Genomic DNA, 15,558 nt, shown 5'->3' with positions numbered 1-15,558 from the left:
GAGAGGAGGGTGCTGATAAACTGCCCTCCCAGCTCTGCTCGGGCCATTCTCTGCCAGCCTGCTCCTACTCAGGACAGAATCCCCTTGTCTTTGTCCTCCGACTTCTTACCTCCCTAAAGCTGCACCTGTTTAAGGATGGAAATGGCCTCCCTAGGTTGCGTAGTCTGCCTATAGAACCAGCTCCAGGCTGAGAAGATTTTGTTTGTTTGACTGACTGATTGATTGTTTTGAGACAGGTTTCTCTGTAGTTGTGGAGCCTATCCTGGAACTCTCTCTGCAGACCAGGCTGGCTTTGAACTCATGGAGATCCACCTGCCTCTGCCTCCTGAGTACTGGGAATAAAGGCATGGGCATCCAGGCTGAGTCGTATCACTTAGTTTCTCACACTCAAAGGACTTGCCCAGTTTCCTGTAATAATCCGCAGACTAAGCAAACACTCCCAGCTGAAGGGTTCCTCTGTGTGTGCAGTTTGTTCAGAAATGGAGGTCTCTTAAGGCACAAACACAAGCCCTGGAGTGACAGCAGTTTTGGTTGTACCTTGACCCTCTGGTGGCACTATCACTTCCTCCAGAGCCTGTGGCTCTACAAAATAGGACAGAAAACCCTCTCGTTTATGTGCCTCGTGATGATCTGAAAGAGGTCGAGGTGCAGTCGGGGTGGGGCGAGGGCCTCGTACAGCCCTGCCCTTTGAGCATCCCGTCCTTCCAGCCAGCACTGAGAGCTGTAGCCCATGTCCCACCACACTGCTTGAAGGACACCTAGAGGTACAGCTCCCTCCCCACAGGGATGAACCATATGAGCACAGCTGGGCCTCATGAGAGCTCACAAAGCCCCACACATACCCTGCATGCCTCCATCTTTTCTTTGGCCTACAACACAAGAAAGCCCTGAGAAGGCATTCTGGTGCCTAGACTGCACCAGGGAAGGGCTCCCACCTGCTGGCCAGGAGGCACACAACTGTATCAGACCTAGCCAGCTCAGAAGCCATCCTCACTGCTCCTGTCTCCACTGGAAGTTTGAGGACAGCCATTGCTGCCCCTGTCCTGCCCAGAGCTCAGAGGCCTGCAGAACGAAAACAGCTGAAACCCAGGAGTTCCCCTCCCAGAACACCCAGGCTTTTCCACAGAGCCCGGGCCACATCAGGGCAGACAGTGGGTTCTACAAGCCGCCTGCCTGGCAGCTAGCCTTGCCAGCAGTGCCCACAGCTGGGGCAGCATCTGTCCAGCTGGCCCCCGTGGGGCCTGATGACAGACCACTCTTTCTTGCCAGGCCCCTTGGGACCTGGCCATCCCCACACAAGAACCAGGTCATTCAGGTCTAAAAACAGAGTTGCATTCAGTCAGAAACAGAACACCCCTGTACTCCCAATAGCCACTCTTCTGAAGGGAGGTACACTGACAACCTTGGCCACACAGATGCCCCAACCCAGGCTGCCAGGGGTGTGGCTACTTTCTAAAAACAAGTCAGCTCTGTTTACCCATGGATACTGTCTAGCAGAGCCCACTCTGGCATCTGAGGATGCCCACCTCAGGATCCCTCTGGCCCTGTGGACCTACCAGACTCTGCTCACAACCGCAGACAACTGTGAGGCCCTGGAGCCCTGAGAGACTGGATGGAGGTGGGGGCAGGGAGGCAGGCCTCCTACGACTTCGGTTGGGGCCTTTTAGGAAGTCACTGTTGCTTTCTGGACAAGAAAGTCTCCACTCAGAAGGTAAAAAGCAGAGGCCAGGAAGCTAGGTGACCTGCAGATGGCCACCCGCCCTGTGTCAGGACTCCTGTCCCTGGAGGGGCTGGTGGTATGCTCAAAGGAATGCCAGCGCCTCTCCCTTCTGCCTGCCTTCTACAAATACCAATTGAAAAATGAATGCTTGCTATTCCCTCAGCTCTGGGTAAATGTTGTGTGTTCCAGGGAAGGAAGGCCAGGTACTCACTCAGACAAGCCTGCCTGCCCAGGGAGGCAGACGTGAAGCAAAGATTTACATAAATCCATACATAATTACAACTCCATAATGTATACACTGAGGAAAAGCAAGGGTTTCAGGAGAAATTCTATCAGACAGGCAGGGCTCACCCATGGAGGGCAAGGATGATTTTCCAAAGCAACAGAGGCCCTGCAGCTGAGCTCCGCCAGACATTCACTGGAGGGAGAAGGGAGCTGGTGGCTACAGAGGGATCATTAGAGAGTCACAGGGTGGGAGACCAGAGGTGTGGGACTGTATGAGGTGCAGAACAGAAGCCGTGTCTGGAGGATACTGGTGAGCAGTGAAGTGGTAAACAATGAGACTGGAGAGGAGGCCAAAGCAGCATGGGTAGACCCTGTGAGCCCCACTGGGAGTCACTACCTTACAAGCAATGAAGACTCAGAGAAGGGTTTTAAATGAAAGGAAGTATACTATCAAGTTTGTTTTCTTACACATAAATATTTTTAGGTTACAGATGTGGATGCTTGTGTACCTGTGGCGGTCACAGCATAGCTTCGGAGGGTTGGTTCTTTCCATTCACCATGTAGTTTTCAGGGATTGAATTCTGGTCTTCAAATGTGCTGAGCCACCATGCTGGATTTTAACACTAAACTGCATCCTTAACATGACTAAGATGCTAAGTTTTATGTTATGCACCATTTCTTAGATTGCAATTCATTCATTCATTCACTCACTCATTTTGAGACAGGATCTCAGTATGTAGGTCAGGATGGTCTTGAACTCACAGAAATCTGCTTGCCTCTGCCTCCCAAATGCCGGGACTAAACGAGTGTGCCACCACACCAAGCTCAACAATTTAAGAAAAGAATCCTTACAATGAAACAATAAAAAGACAAATAGCCCAATTAAAGAGTGGCACATATTTGAATCAGCGTTTCTCAAAAGAAGATATTAAATGTCCAGCAAGTATGTGATCAGGTCATCAACACCATTGGGAAAAGAGAATCAAAACCACAAAGCATGCTACACCGCCTTCCACCCCATCCCCCTCCCCAACCCAAGACCATCATCAGTGTAGATGAGGCTGTGGAGAGACTGGGACCTTTCTCTCCACCTGGTAGGAATGTGAAATGGGGCAAGCGCTTTGAAAAACAACTTGGTGGTTCTTCAAACTGAAGTTACTATACAGCTAAGCAAACACCCCTAGGCACATACAAAAGAGAATTAAAAATGCATGCCCAGAGACTGGAGGGATGTCTCAGTGGTTAAGAGCACAAACTGCTCTTCTAAAGGACCAGAGTTGGATGTCCAGTGCCCACATCACACAGCTCACAGCATCTGTAAGTCCAGCTCCAGGGGAATCTGATACATCTGGACCTCTGTGAGCATTTAGCATGAGACACATGCATATAATTAAAAATAATAAAAAAATAGAAATGCACATCCACACAAAATACTACCCATGAGTGATCACAGTAGCATTATTCAGAAAAGCCAAAGAGTACAAACAGACTAAGCACCAGCAATAGATAAAGTATTTCTCTTCAGCTACAAAAACAAAACTACTGACATATACCACTTATGAATGGGTTTTTTTTTTTTTAAAGAATTAGCCAAGGGTTGGAGAGATGGCTCAGAGGTTAAGACTACTGGCTGCAGTAAGAAACAATGACATCCTAACATTCACAGGCAAATGAACAGAACTAGAAAAAAAAATATCCTGAATGAGGTAACCCAAAACCAGGCTGACAAATATAGCTTGTACTCACTCATAAGTGGATACCAGACATAAAGCAAAAGATACCCAGCCAAGAGTCCACAACCCCAGAGAAGCTAGAACCCTCTCCTAGAAACAGAAGTAGATGCAGAAATCCACAACTAACCACTGGGCCAAGCTCCTGGATTACAATCAAAGTGAGGAAGGAGTGATAATATGAACAAAGGAGTCAAGACCATGATGGGGAAACCTACAGAATCAGCTGACCTGAGCTAATGAGAGATCACTGACTCAGGTCTGACAAATGGGGAACCTGCATGAGACCAAACTAGACTTCCTTAATATAGGTGACAATGGTGCTTCTGGGACAATATGTGAGGCCACTGGCAGTGGGTCCAAGTTCTAACTCTAATGCACAAACTGAGTTAGTGGAGCCCATTCTATATGGAGAGATACTTTGCTCAGCCTAGACATGGGGCAGGGGGGTGCCTAGTCCTGCCTCAATGAGATGATGGGACAGATTTAGTAGACTTCCTACTCCCTCTCCGAGGAACAGATGGGGTGGGGGAGTGGGAGAAGAGGGGAGAGAGGAAGGAGGAGTAACTGGGGTTGGAATGTAAAAAACAAATTAATAATTAAAAAAAAAGCAGTGGATGCTCTTTCAGAGGTCCTGAGTTCAATTCCTATCACCCACATGGTGGTTCACAACCAGCTATATGAGATCTGGTGCCCTCTTCTGGTCTGCAGGCATACATGCAGAGCATTGTATACATAATACATAATACATCTTTAAAAAATTAAAAAATTGCCGGACGTTGGTGGCACACGCCTTTAATCCCAGCACTCGGGAGGCAGAGGCAGGGGATCTCTGTGAGTTCGAGGCCAGCCTGGTCTACAGAGTGAGTTCCAGGACAACCTCCAAAACAATACAGAGAAACCTTGTCTCGAAAAACCAAAAAAACCAACCAAACAAACAAACAAAAAAGAAGCCAGTCACAGAAGACTGTTTACTCTATGCATACATGTCAAAGGAATATACAATATTAACAAATCTATACAAGCCGGGCGTTGGTGGTGCACGCCTTTAATCCCAGCACTCGGGAGGCAGAGGCAGGCAGATCTCTGTGAGTTCGAGACCAGCCTGGACTACCAAGCGAGTTCCAGGACAGCCTCCAAAGCCACAGAGAAACCCTGCCTCAAAAAACCAAAAACAAACAAACAAACAAACAAACAAAAAAACAACAAAAAACAAACCAAATCTATACAGACAGAAAGTACATTGGTATCTCCTTGGGGACAAGGTAAAGACAAACGGGGAATGGTGTCTAATGGCACATTTATTTTCTTTGCAGGGCAAATGTTCTGGAATTAGACTGTAGTCTTGGCTACTCAACTGTATGACTATTATAAATATCTCTGGCTAGGCGGTGGTGATGCACACCTTAAACCAAGCACTTGGGAGGCAGAAGTAGGCGGATCTTAGTGAGATCGATACCAACTTGGTCTACAGAGCAAGTTCAAAGACTGTTATACAGAAAACCTATGTCTCAGAAAACATCACTGAATTGGACAGCAGAAGGTTAACTGTGTGGCACATGTGCTTAGCATGTGTAAGGTCCTATTTCCATGCCCAGCACTGACTAAAATCGAACAAACATGAATTTTATGGTGTATGAATTCTATCTCAATGCACATGAGAGAGGGAGGAAAAGAGAGAGGGAGAAGAGACCCAGGCCTTAAAGAATGTGTGGAAGAAAGAGAGAGGGGCAGTCCCCAGGAATTAGGTTGTAAAGAGTGGCCCAAGAAATAGAAAAAAAGCCAGGCAGTGGTGACACACGCCTTTAATCCCAGCCCTCAGGAGGCAGAGTTCGAGGCCAGCCTGGTCTACAGAGAGAGTTCCAGGACAGGCTCCAAAGCCACAGAGAAACCCTGTCTCGAAAAACCAAAACCAAAACCAAAACAGCTGGGTGGTGGTAGGGCCCAATTTTAATCCCAGCACCCAGGAAGCAGAGGCAGGTGGATCTCTGAGTTCAAAGCCAGCCTAGTCTACAGAGTGAGTTCCAGGGCTTCCAGGGCTACACAGAGAAATCTTGCCTTGAAACTCCTCCTCCCAAGAAAGGAAAAACAAAAGAATAGAAAAGAAAAAAAAATTCCAGGTGTGTAAGTTGCCATGGAAACAAAGAAGTGGTTTCCTAAGGAGTACTGGGTAAGCAGCAGGGCAAACTGTGCTGAGGTTTGCTGAAGGTAAGTAACGAGCATTTGGACACATGGTCGAGTAATCTTAGGAAAGACATTTTGGTGCTGTGATGGGCCTGGATCCTCTTTCCTTCCTCCCAGACTGGTGATTAGGAGGGGCAGTGAGCCGCTGACCACATGTGAGGAAACTAGGCCACCAGCCAATAGCCTGGCATGCTTGCCTACGTCTCCTCACTTCCAGCAAGAGACGGCATGGTTGCCGGGGTTGGCCAGGGCTGTACACTTTTCTCCTGGTCCGAAAAGGCAGTTGGGTGCATCTGTTGGAGACCGAGTGCTGCCTCCCTGCCTGGCCACATCTCCCCACGCTCCAGCCAGTCTCACCTGCCACTCCTCCACCCCAAGGACGCACCAACCACAAGTCTGCTTTCTAAACCTGCCCAGAAAGGAGCTAGGAAAACCAAGGTCCCTCGGGTTCCTAGTGGCAGCCACACCCAGAATTCCAGTACCACACTTAGTGGTTCCCAAGGCGGCGCCTGCAGCGACACTCACTGCTCACGTCAGTGTGGCGCGGCCCAGCCCTCTGCTGCTGGCTGGTGAGTCGAACTGGTGGGTCGGCCCAAAGGTAGCTCACAGCGCAGATGGGGAGACCTGACGTGAGGGCAGGCGCAGCGCCCCCACCAACCGGCTTGCTGGGATGCTGAGCCCGCACCCCATCGGTGCCTGGCTCCTGGAACCGTGCCCAGCACCAGAGCTGGTATCTGACCGCGAATGTGCATGCCCCTGGCGGGGCTAGAGTCCACGCCCTGTGGCAGGCTCTCGCCAACGTGGCTCACCAGACAGATTCCTGACCAATGATCCAGTCTTGGGCAGCTTGCTGGGTCCTGGGGCCTCTTCCCCGGGGAGCACCCCACCCCAGACTGTGTAATTAATTAAAACAAAACAAAACAAACAAACAAAAAACTCCCAAGGGACTGCCAGCTCTCGCTACTACTGTTTAACACTTGGAGGTTGTAGCCATTGTAAAAAGGTGAGAAAAATAAAGATTTAAATAGTTAAAGAAATCATTGTTGCAGGCACAGCCTTTAATACCAGCCTAGTCTATAGAGCGAGTTCCAGGATGGCCAGGATTACAGAGAAACCCTATCTTGAGAGAGAGAGAGAGAGAGAGAGAGAGAGAGAGAGACAGAGACAGAGACAGAGACAGAGACAGAGACAGACAGAGAGGCAGAGAGAGACAGAGAGACAGACACAGAGACACAGAGACACACAGAGAGAGATTGATTCTACCATTCTAACATCCCACCCAACTACATCCCCAGTCAGTCCTAAGAGTTCATTATTATTCTAATTGTTACAAAATCAACACAACAATCTATAGTTTAGCTGGGTATGATGGCCCATGCCTGGAATCACAGCAGTCATGAGGCTGAGGCAGGAGGAAAATGAGTTGGAGGTCAACCTAGGTTACATAAGGGGAGGGCAGGGGGAGAGGGGAACACTTGGTAACTTGACTCTAAATGGCCCTACATTATATTTGATCTGGAAACTATATGCATGAGAACAGAAAATTTCTTTTTTGAAAAGAAAATGTGGAACTTCCCTCAACCTAATGTCAGAACAAATTACAAAAGTATTATTGGCTTACAAAAGATGAATAGATCAATGAGGCACAGGGAGTTCAGCAAGTGATCTTTGGATATAAGAAAATTGCGTATATAATGAAAATGTTCTAATAAATGTGATGGGACAAAGCCTGTCTTACATCACTCACAAAAATATAGTCCAGGCACAGTAAACATCTACATATCTCTAACTTTGATTTTATTTGAGACAGAGCCTTAAATTCAAGGCAATCCTGAGTGCTGGGATTACAGGCACACATCAGCCAAACACCTAGAAATCTAACTCTATAAAGGTCTAGGATAAAAGAGAAACAATTATTTATTTATTTTTCTTTTCGAGACAGGGTTTCTCTGTAGTTTTGGAGCCTGTCCTAGAACTTGCTCTGTAGACCAAGCTGGCTTTGAACTCACAGAGATCTGCCTGCCTCTGCCTCCTGAGATTGAAGGCGTGCATATGGCAGAAATAATTTTTTTAGTATCAGAAATTTCCCAAGTAAGGTATAAAATCCAGAAAAACAAAGATTTAACTGTATAAGAAGACGCTGGAATGATGGCTCGGTGGTTAGTCTCACCGGCTGCTCTGCCAGAGGATCCAGGTTCTATTCCCAGCACCCACATGGTGGCTCACAACTGTATGTAACTCCAGCCTCAAGGGAGCTTACATCTCTGGCTTCCTTGGGCACTTGTACCTACATGGACATATCCACATGCAGACACACATACACCTAAACATAAACATGGTGGATTTTAAAATAATGAAGGTTTTTTTTTTTTCAAGACAGGGTTTCTCTGTATTGTTTTGGAGGCTGTCCTGGAACTCGCTCGGTAGACCAGGCTGGCCTCAAACTCACAGAGATCCACCTGCCTCTGCCTCCCGAGTGCTGGGATTAAAGGTATGTGCCACCACTGCCATGCCTTGGTTTCTTTAACATACAATGAATGCATCCAAGTCATTAAGGAGACAACAAGTACCCTAATAGAAAAAATGAACAAAGTCACTGTAGAGGTACACTTCTGTAATCCCAGAACTAGGGAGGCTGAGCCAAAATTGGGGAGCATTCTAGGCTAGCCTGGGATACATAAGGAGTTTCAGGCCAATCCTGTCTGAAAAACAAAAATAAAAACAAAAATCAAGGCTGGTAAACATACAAGCCTGATGACCTGAGTTCAATCCTTGGAACATACTGTGGAAGGAGATGACCTCAGCACGCAAGCTATGGCAGCTACACGCACACATCATACACACACAACACACACACACACACACACACATACACACAAATAATACATAACTCTTTAAAAATACAAAATAAGCCGGGCGTTGGTGGCGCACGCCTTTAATCCCAGCACCCGGGAGGCAGAGGCAGGCAGATCTCTGTGAGTTCGAGGCCAGCCTGGTCTACAAGAGCTAGTTCCAGGACAGCCTCCAAAGCCACAGAGAAACCCTGTCTCGAAAAACCAAAAAAAAAAAAAATACAAAATAAGCTTGGCGTTGGTGGTGCATGTCTTTAATCCCAGCACTCGGGAGGCAGAGGCAGGTGGATCTCTGTATTCAAAGCCAGTCTGGTCTACAGTGAGTTCCAGGACAGCCAGAAGTGTTTAGAGACACTGTTTCAAAATACATACATGAAATTTCATCTGGTATCCTGGTTGGTTTCTTGTTTGTTTGTTTCCCTTTATACAAGCTAGAGAGCTAGCATTATCTGAGAGACGGAATTACAATTGAGAAAATGCCTCCGTAAAATGGAGCAATGGAGCCTGATGGTGGTGGCGGCACACACCTTTAACTTGAGCACTTGGGAGGCAGAGGAAGGTGAATCTCTGTGAGTTTGAGGCCAGCCTGATCTACAGAGCTAGCTCCAGGACAGCTAGGGCTGTTTATAGAGAAACCGTGTCTTGAAAAAGACTGAGCAATGGGGCAAGACTGTGGGGGCATTTTCTTACCTAGTGATTGAAACAGGAGGGCCCAGGCCCTTATAGGTGGGGCTGCTCCTTGGGCAGGTGGTCCTGGGGTCTATAAAAAAGCAGGCTGAGCAGGCCATAAGGAGCAAGCCAGTAAGCAGTGTTCTTTCCATAGTTCCTGCCTCCAGGTTCCTGCCGTGAGTTCCACCCCTGACTTTCCTCAGTGATAGGCTGGTCTCGAACTCACAGAGATCCGCCTGCCTCTGCCTCCCGAGTGCTGGGATTAAAAGTATGTGCCACTAACGCTGGGCTCTCCGAATTGTTTGGTGGCATGTTTCATCACAGCAATAGAAACCCTAACAATAACATCTGAGGATGTAGCTCAACGGTAGAGTGTTTGTCTAGCTTGAGCAATGCCTTAGGTTTCTCCTTAGCACTGCAAAACTTAAAGCGGAGTGAACTTCACACCTTAAAAAGGAATACAGAGGAAACACTGAGAGCAAACCGGTGTTGAATCATCAGAGATTCTCCAAGCTGGAGGCACTTCCAAGAAGACAGCTCTGGGTGAGCACGTACTCCGTACAAGCTGCATAGACTGCATAGCCTGGGGATCTCTGGCGAGGCCACAGATCAATGTCTTACGGACAGAATGGGGAGCTCAGAGGTGAAACTTGTAGAGCAGGGCCTCAGGCCCAGATCTCTCTGAAAACGTGGACCATTTGTATTGTTTCACATTGACTACCTACCTAGAAATGACATAAAACACCAAAAGAAAAAAGCAACACCCTTTTTAATGTTATCCATATCAAAGAGCTTAGGGTCAAGGAAAAAAAAGTTCAGAGCTGAGGAGATAGCTCAGCGGGTAAGTCTCTAAAGAACAGCCAGCGCTCTTAAGTGTCCAGCTATTATCTCTAGGCCCCGATAACTAGTAAATAAAAAGGAAGAGCCAATTATTTATTCTGCCTTCCTAGTACTAACTATCCTCAGAGTAGCCACATAAAGAGCCCACCTGCTAAATGAAGAAAGACTTGTAGAATAAAATTCACATTCCCTTTGTCTCTAATAGGATGGATCTAGATGATATAATCATCGGGGGCTACTTACATGGCCCAAAGGGACAAAACCAGACATTCAATGTTTCTTAGAGAGTAAAATACCCTCTGTATTTGACCAGGGATCTAGGTCCAACTTCCAATTTATATGAAATTCAGGAATCTGAGGAATATATATATTCAAGTTTTAATTTATGTGCATGGGTATTTTGCTTGCATGTATATTTGTCTGTACTCCTTGCAAGTCTGATACCTGCAGAAGTCAGAGGAGGGGTATAAAATCTTCAGTAACTGAGCCGGGCGGTGGTGGCGCACGCCTTTAATCCCAGCACTCGGGAGGCAGAGGCAGGCAGATCTCTGTGAGTTCGAGGCCGGGCTGGGCCGATAGCTTCCAAAACAATACAGAGAAACCCTGCCTCGTAAAAACCAAAAACTTCAGTAACTGGAGAAAACAGATGGTTTGCACCAACACTTGGGTGCTGAGAACAAGCTCCAATCCTTTAGAAGAACAGTCAATGCTCTTAACTGCTGAGCCCACTCCTCAGCTCCAACACTTTAACCACCTACTGGGAGTTAGGCATTGTGACTCATGCCTGTAATCTCAATATTTTGGAGGTCAAGAGAAGAGGAACCCCATGAATATCTCTCTCTCTCTGTCTCTCTGTCTCTCTGTCTCTCACACACACACACTTAAATGAAAAAAATTTTAAAGTTAAACACAGAAAGATTTTTCAATTTGTTTGGTAACAAAAGAAGCCTTATGATTCTGAATGCCACTGACTTACCATAAAATTAAATTTCTGAATAGCCCTTCAAGTTCAAAAGTTATTTTTGGAGCTTGGGACAGAGTTTAGTGGTGGAATGAAGGCTGAGTGTGTGTGAGTCCCTTCGCTAGATTCTCCAGCACCACCCAGGAAAAACACAAAGGCTCCAGTGGTGATAATGATGTACATAATGTTTTGTGTGGCCTGAGTGATTATTGGCAAGCTTTGAGTCATCTGGTTAATTTGAACACAAGAGGAAAGAGCAATTCTGTGACCAGAGACAGTTGCCCAGATGAACCAAGGCTGCCATTGACCCTCAGAGAAAAAAAAGTGAGCTGATGAAATAACAGGAGAATTTTGACAACATTTGCTACGCTATGTCAGCACATGAAGAAGGAAAGCAATTCATATGAGAATTAAACAAATTCTTTAAGTGCTTTTTATTTCCACTTTAAAAAAAAAAGTTCCGAGCTGGTCTTAGTGGTGTAAGCCTGTAATCCCAGCTACTCAGAAGGCTGAAGCAGGAAAATTGAAAGTTTGAGGACAGTCTGGGCGATTTATGAAAACCAGCAAAATTTGTAAAGGGCTGGGAAGCCAGATGTGTGATACAAACCTGTAATCCCAGCACTTCTGACGTGGAGGATCAATAGTTCAAGGTCAGGCTGGTGAAGTAGCGCAGAGGACAGAGATGCTCACTTAGCAGGCCCGACAACCTGAGCTCAATCCCTAGAATTTATGGTGGAAAGGAGAACAACTCCCCAAAAGTTCTCCTTTGGGCTGGAGAGATGGCTCAGAGGTTAAGAGCACTGGCTGCTCTTCCAGAGGTCCTGAGTTATAGTGGGAGATTTCAACACACCACTCTCACCACTAGACAGGAATACCAGACAGAAACTCAACAAAGAAACAAAGGGTCTAATAGAAGTAATGACCCAACTGGGATTAACAGATATCTATAGAACATTTCATCCACATAAAAAAGAATATACCTTCTTCTCACTACCACATGGAACCTTCTCAAAAATCGACCACATACTTGGCAACATATCAAACCTCAGCAGCTACAAAAAAATTGGAATAACTCCATGCATCTTATCAGACCACCATGCCTTAAAATTAGAATTCAACAACAACACAAATTGCAGAAAACCTACAAACTCATGGAAATTGAATAATGCTCAACTGCACCATCCCTGGGTCAAAGCTCACAACCATCTGTAATGAGGTTTGGTGCCCTGTTATGACCTGCAGGAATACATGAAGGCAGAACACTGTGTATATAATAAATAAATAAATATTTAAAAAAAAGTTCCCCTTTGCCAGGTGTGGTGGTGCACCCCCTTAATCTGGGCACCCAGGAGGCAGAGGTGGGTGGACTCTGTGAGCCTGTCAGGACTACACAATGAGACCCTTACCGGAAAACAAAAACAAATAAGTTGTCCTTTGACTTCCACACCTGTGCCTTGGTACTCATGAGCGGGAGACTAATAAATAAAAGTAAAAAAGAGCCCAATGTCATTTTCAGCCATATATCAAGTATGAGACTAGCCTGGGTGAACACGAGAACCTTCTGAAAAAAAATCAATAATAAATAATAAATTTTTAAAAATTGAAAAACTTGGGGATATATCTTAGTGATAGAGCACTTGCCTAGCCCTGGAGCCAATCTCTGGGACGGCAAGATAAGTAGGCCAGAAGGTAGGTAGGAAGGTAGGTAGGTAGATAGCCTAACACTAAAGAAGGAAAAGATAGTCAGACACCAACCTTTAATCCCAGAGGCAGGCGGATCTCTGTAAGTTTGAGGCTAGCCTGTTCTACAGATCAAGTTCCAGGACAGGCTCCAAGGCTGCACAGAAAAGCCCTGTCGCAAAAAACCAAAATAATAATAATAATAATGAAATAAAATAAAAAACCAAGGAGAAGATAGAGAGATCATTGGGGGCTTGCTGGCTGCCAGCCTAGCTCCAGGTTCAGTGGGAGACCTTGTCTCAAGGGACAAAGAACAGTAGAGCAGGACAAGAGCAGGACATCCTCCTCTGGTGTCTTTGAATGTGTGCAGGTAATCAACTACAGGACACTTCCTATGTAATTAAGAACGCAGTTTCCCTCAAGGTGTACCTGCGTGCTGCAGCGCGCATTGCTCTTAAACATATACGCTTCAAAGGGACAAACTGTTTCCCTTCCCCTCTTCTTCCCACATCTGCTTACTTTTGTTAGTTGAGTTGCAGGTACAAGTGGCCATACCCATCTGGAGATCAGGCCCTCACACTTAACAACAGTGTTGCTATCTACAGAGTCATCTCCCAGCTTCAGGAAACTCATTCTTAGGGCTATCTACCTGATCCCTTTCCTCTCCACTAGTAAACAGGTAGGAGAATAAATCATAGCTTACAGGTTAGAGAAAATGGGTGATGAGAGACTGACACCCTACAGCCTATATGAAGAGGCCAAGCCTGACCTCTGTCAAGCTTATAACTGCATCAAAGATGGATGCAGAATTAAAGGAGGGCTGGTCAGTGGTGGTGCACATCTTTAATCCTAGCACTTGGGAAGCAGAGACAGGCAGATCTCTATGAGTTCGAGGCCAGCCTGTTCCAGTTCCAGGACAGGCTCCAAAGCTACAGAAAAAAATGCTGTCTCAAAAAACAAAACACTCTAAGAGTGTGCCCACTGTGCTGGACTCCAAGTGGCCTTAGGAGAAGACTGCAGAGCAGTCTACAGACTGGGAGAACCTTCCACCCATCTCTTCCAGTAATATTTTGTCTTTACCGTATCAGGAGTGGAATTCAGAGCTAACAATCCAGGGGTGGATATTCAGCTTGTCAGGTCTCTGCAAGGGGGGGCACCTTTGCACAATCATGTATGTTGAAGGAGGAGACAAGCACAGAGGCAGCTAGCAGCGAGCTGAACATCCCACCTCCTCAAGCCCTTAGAGGGCTGAGCCGCTAAACTCACACCCCTGTTTCCAGGGTTAATGTAGGAACAAGATCACATTAGTGCTACCTAGATCCATCCCAGCTAGCGGGGATGTCCAGATGTTGTAGGTTTGGGACTGGGTGGGAGTAGGAGTTTAGTTTCATTCATGAGCTGCCCAAATAATCTCATCCACAGAACCTCAAGACGTCAAGAGTTAACCCTCCGAGGCCCCACACACACACTCCCCAGGACTGGTCCTGAATTCATTATGTGGTCCAGGATGACTCTGAATCTCAGCTCACGCATGAGCCTCCCAGAGGTTAGCAAGAATAAACCATCTTGAGCCGGGCGTTGGTGGCGCACGCCTTTAATCCCAGCACTCGGGAGGCAGAGGCAGGCTGATCTCTGTGAGTTCGAGGCCATCCTGGTCTACAGAGCGAGTTCCAGGACAGCCTCCAAAACAATACAGAGAAACCCTGTCTCGAAAAACCGAAAAAAAAAAAAAAGAATAAACCATCTTGGATACTGTGCTGGGATTGTAAGTGTGCATCACCGACATCTGGTTTTTATGGTGCTGAGGATCGGACCCAGAGCCTTGTGCATGTTAGGTAAATATTACACACCCAGCTCCCATTCTTGATGCCACCTGCCATGCCACCTCATGCCTTCCCTGCCTTCTTACTCTCCTCCAGCTGAAGAACTTTACTTTCCTCCCAGGTCGACTTTGGACCAGCTCTCCGGGCTTGGAGACCGGCCCCAGCCCGCCCGGGCCTGGCAAACGGGGTGCGGCCGAGTCGTGCTGGGACAGCTCCACGCTGCCTCCGGGGCAGACGCGTGCACTCCTGGAGTAGATCCCGCAGGGAGAGAAGAGGAACTGATTTTACAGGGGCCCGCGGGGAAAAACCAGCTGGGAGATGGAGGCAATCGGGATTGGGGGGTCGTTATGGTGAGAAATGAATGAAAACACAAATGAATGGACCGCGAAGGTGGCCGACAGGAGGTGAGCCCAGGAACGTGCTTTCTGTTCGCCCGAAGCCGCCAACACCGATCCTCGGACACACTGCACGCGATGCACACACCTCACGGCGGTACAGGGTCCCCGAGAAGCTTGACCCGAACCGGAATTCCCGCGGCCGGGAAAGTACGCGATCTACAGGCGGAAGACGCCCAGGTGCTATGCTCCCAGAGCCGCCCTGCCCTCGCCGGAGCCTCCGGAATTCGGAGCCCAGGGACGCCGCCCTTACCTGCCCGCCTCGACAGGCTCGCTATGGCTCAGAGCGGTCATCTCAGCGCTTTCTCCTGGAGCCCAGAACGGCGCGCCAGACTCAGTGCCCTCTGGGTCCCGCCTACCCAGGGGAAAGCCCACCCCCGCCCGCCCATTGGCCGCTTGCTCAGAATGAGCTCAGGTCATTGGTGGAGCCTTCCCCGCTCCCAAATCGCCTTTGTGGGGCCCAGCAGCAGACAGGTCTT

The 15,558-nt window shown here is 47.5% G+C and overlaps 1 protein-coding gene across 2 annotated transcripts in view; it reads right to left on the bottom strand.

Moving 5' to 3' along the window:
* The window catches only part of Gramd2a (GRAM domain containing 2A), a 35,824-nt gene extending 20,396 nt beyond the window's left edge, over positions 1-15,428 (bottom strand). Inside the window, exon 1 of one of the 2 annotated variants that reach the window (XM_021226881.2) lies at positions 15,333-15,428. In XM_021226881.2, the coding sequence (XP_021082540.1) occupies positions 15,333-15,373 (41 nt within the window). In that variant the 5' untranslated portion in view covers positions 15,374-15,428. Of the gene's footprint in view, positions 1-6,384; positions 6,535-15,332 lie in introns of those variants that run through there. The other variant, XM_040730029.1, reaches the window with a different exon arrangement.
* Positions 15,429-15,558: the final 130 nt, after the last annotated feature.

Source organism: Mesocricetus auratus, unplaced genomic scaffold (genome assembly GCF_017639785.1).
Source record: "Mesocricetus auratus isolate SY011 unplaced genomic scaffold, BCM_Maur_2.0 Super-Scaffold_100022, whole genome shotgun sequence".
NCBI lineage: Eukaryota > Metazoa > Chordata > Mammalia > Rodentia > Cricetidae > Mesocricetus > Mesocricetus auratus.
The sequence above is the reverse complement of the archived record's forward strand: the minus strand, read 5'-3'. Positions and strand labels throughout refer to the sequence as shown.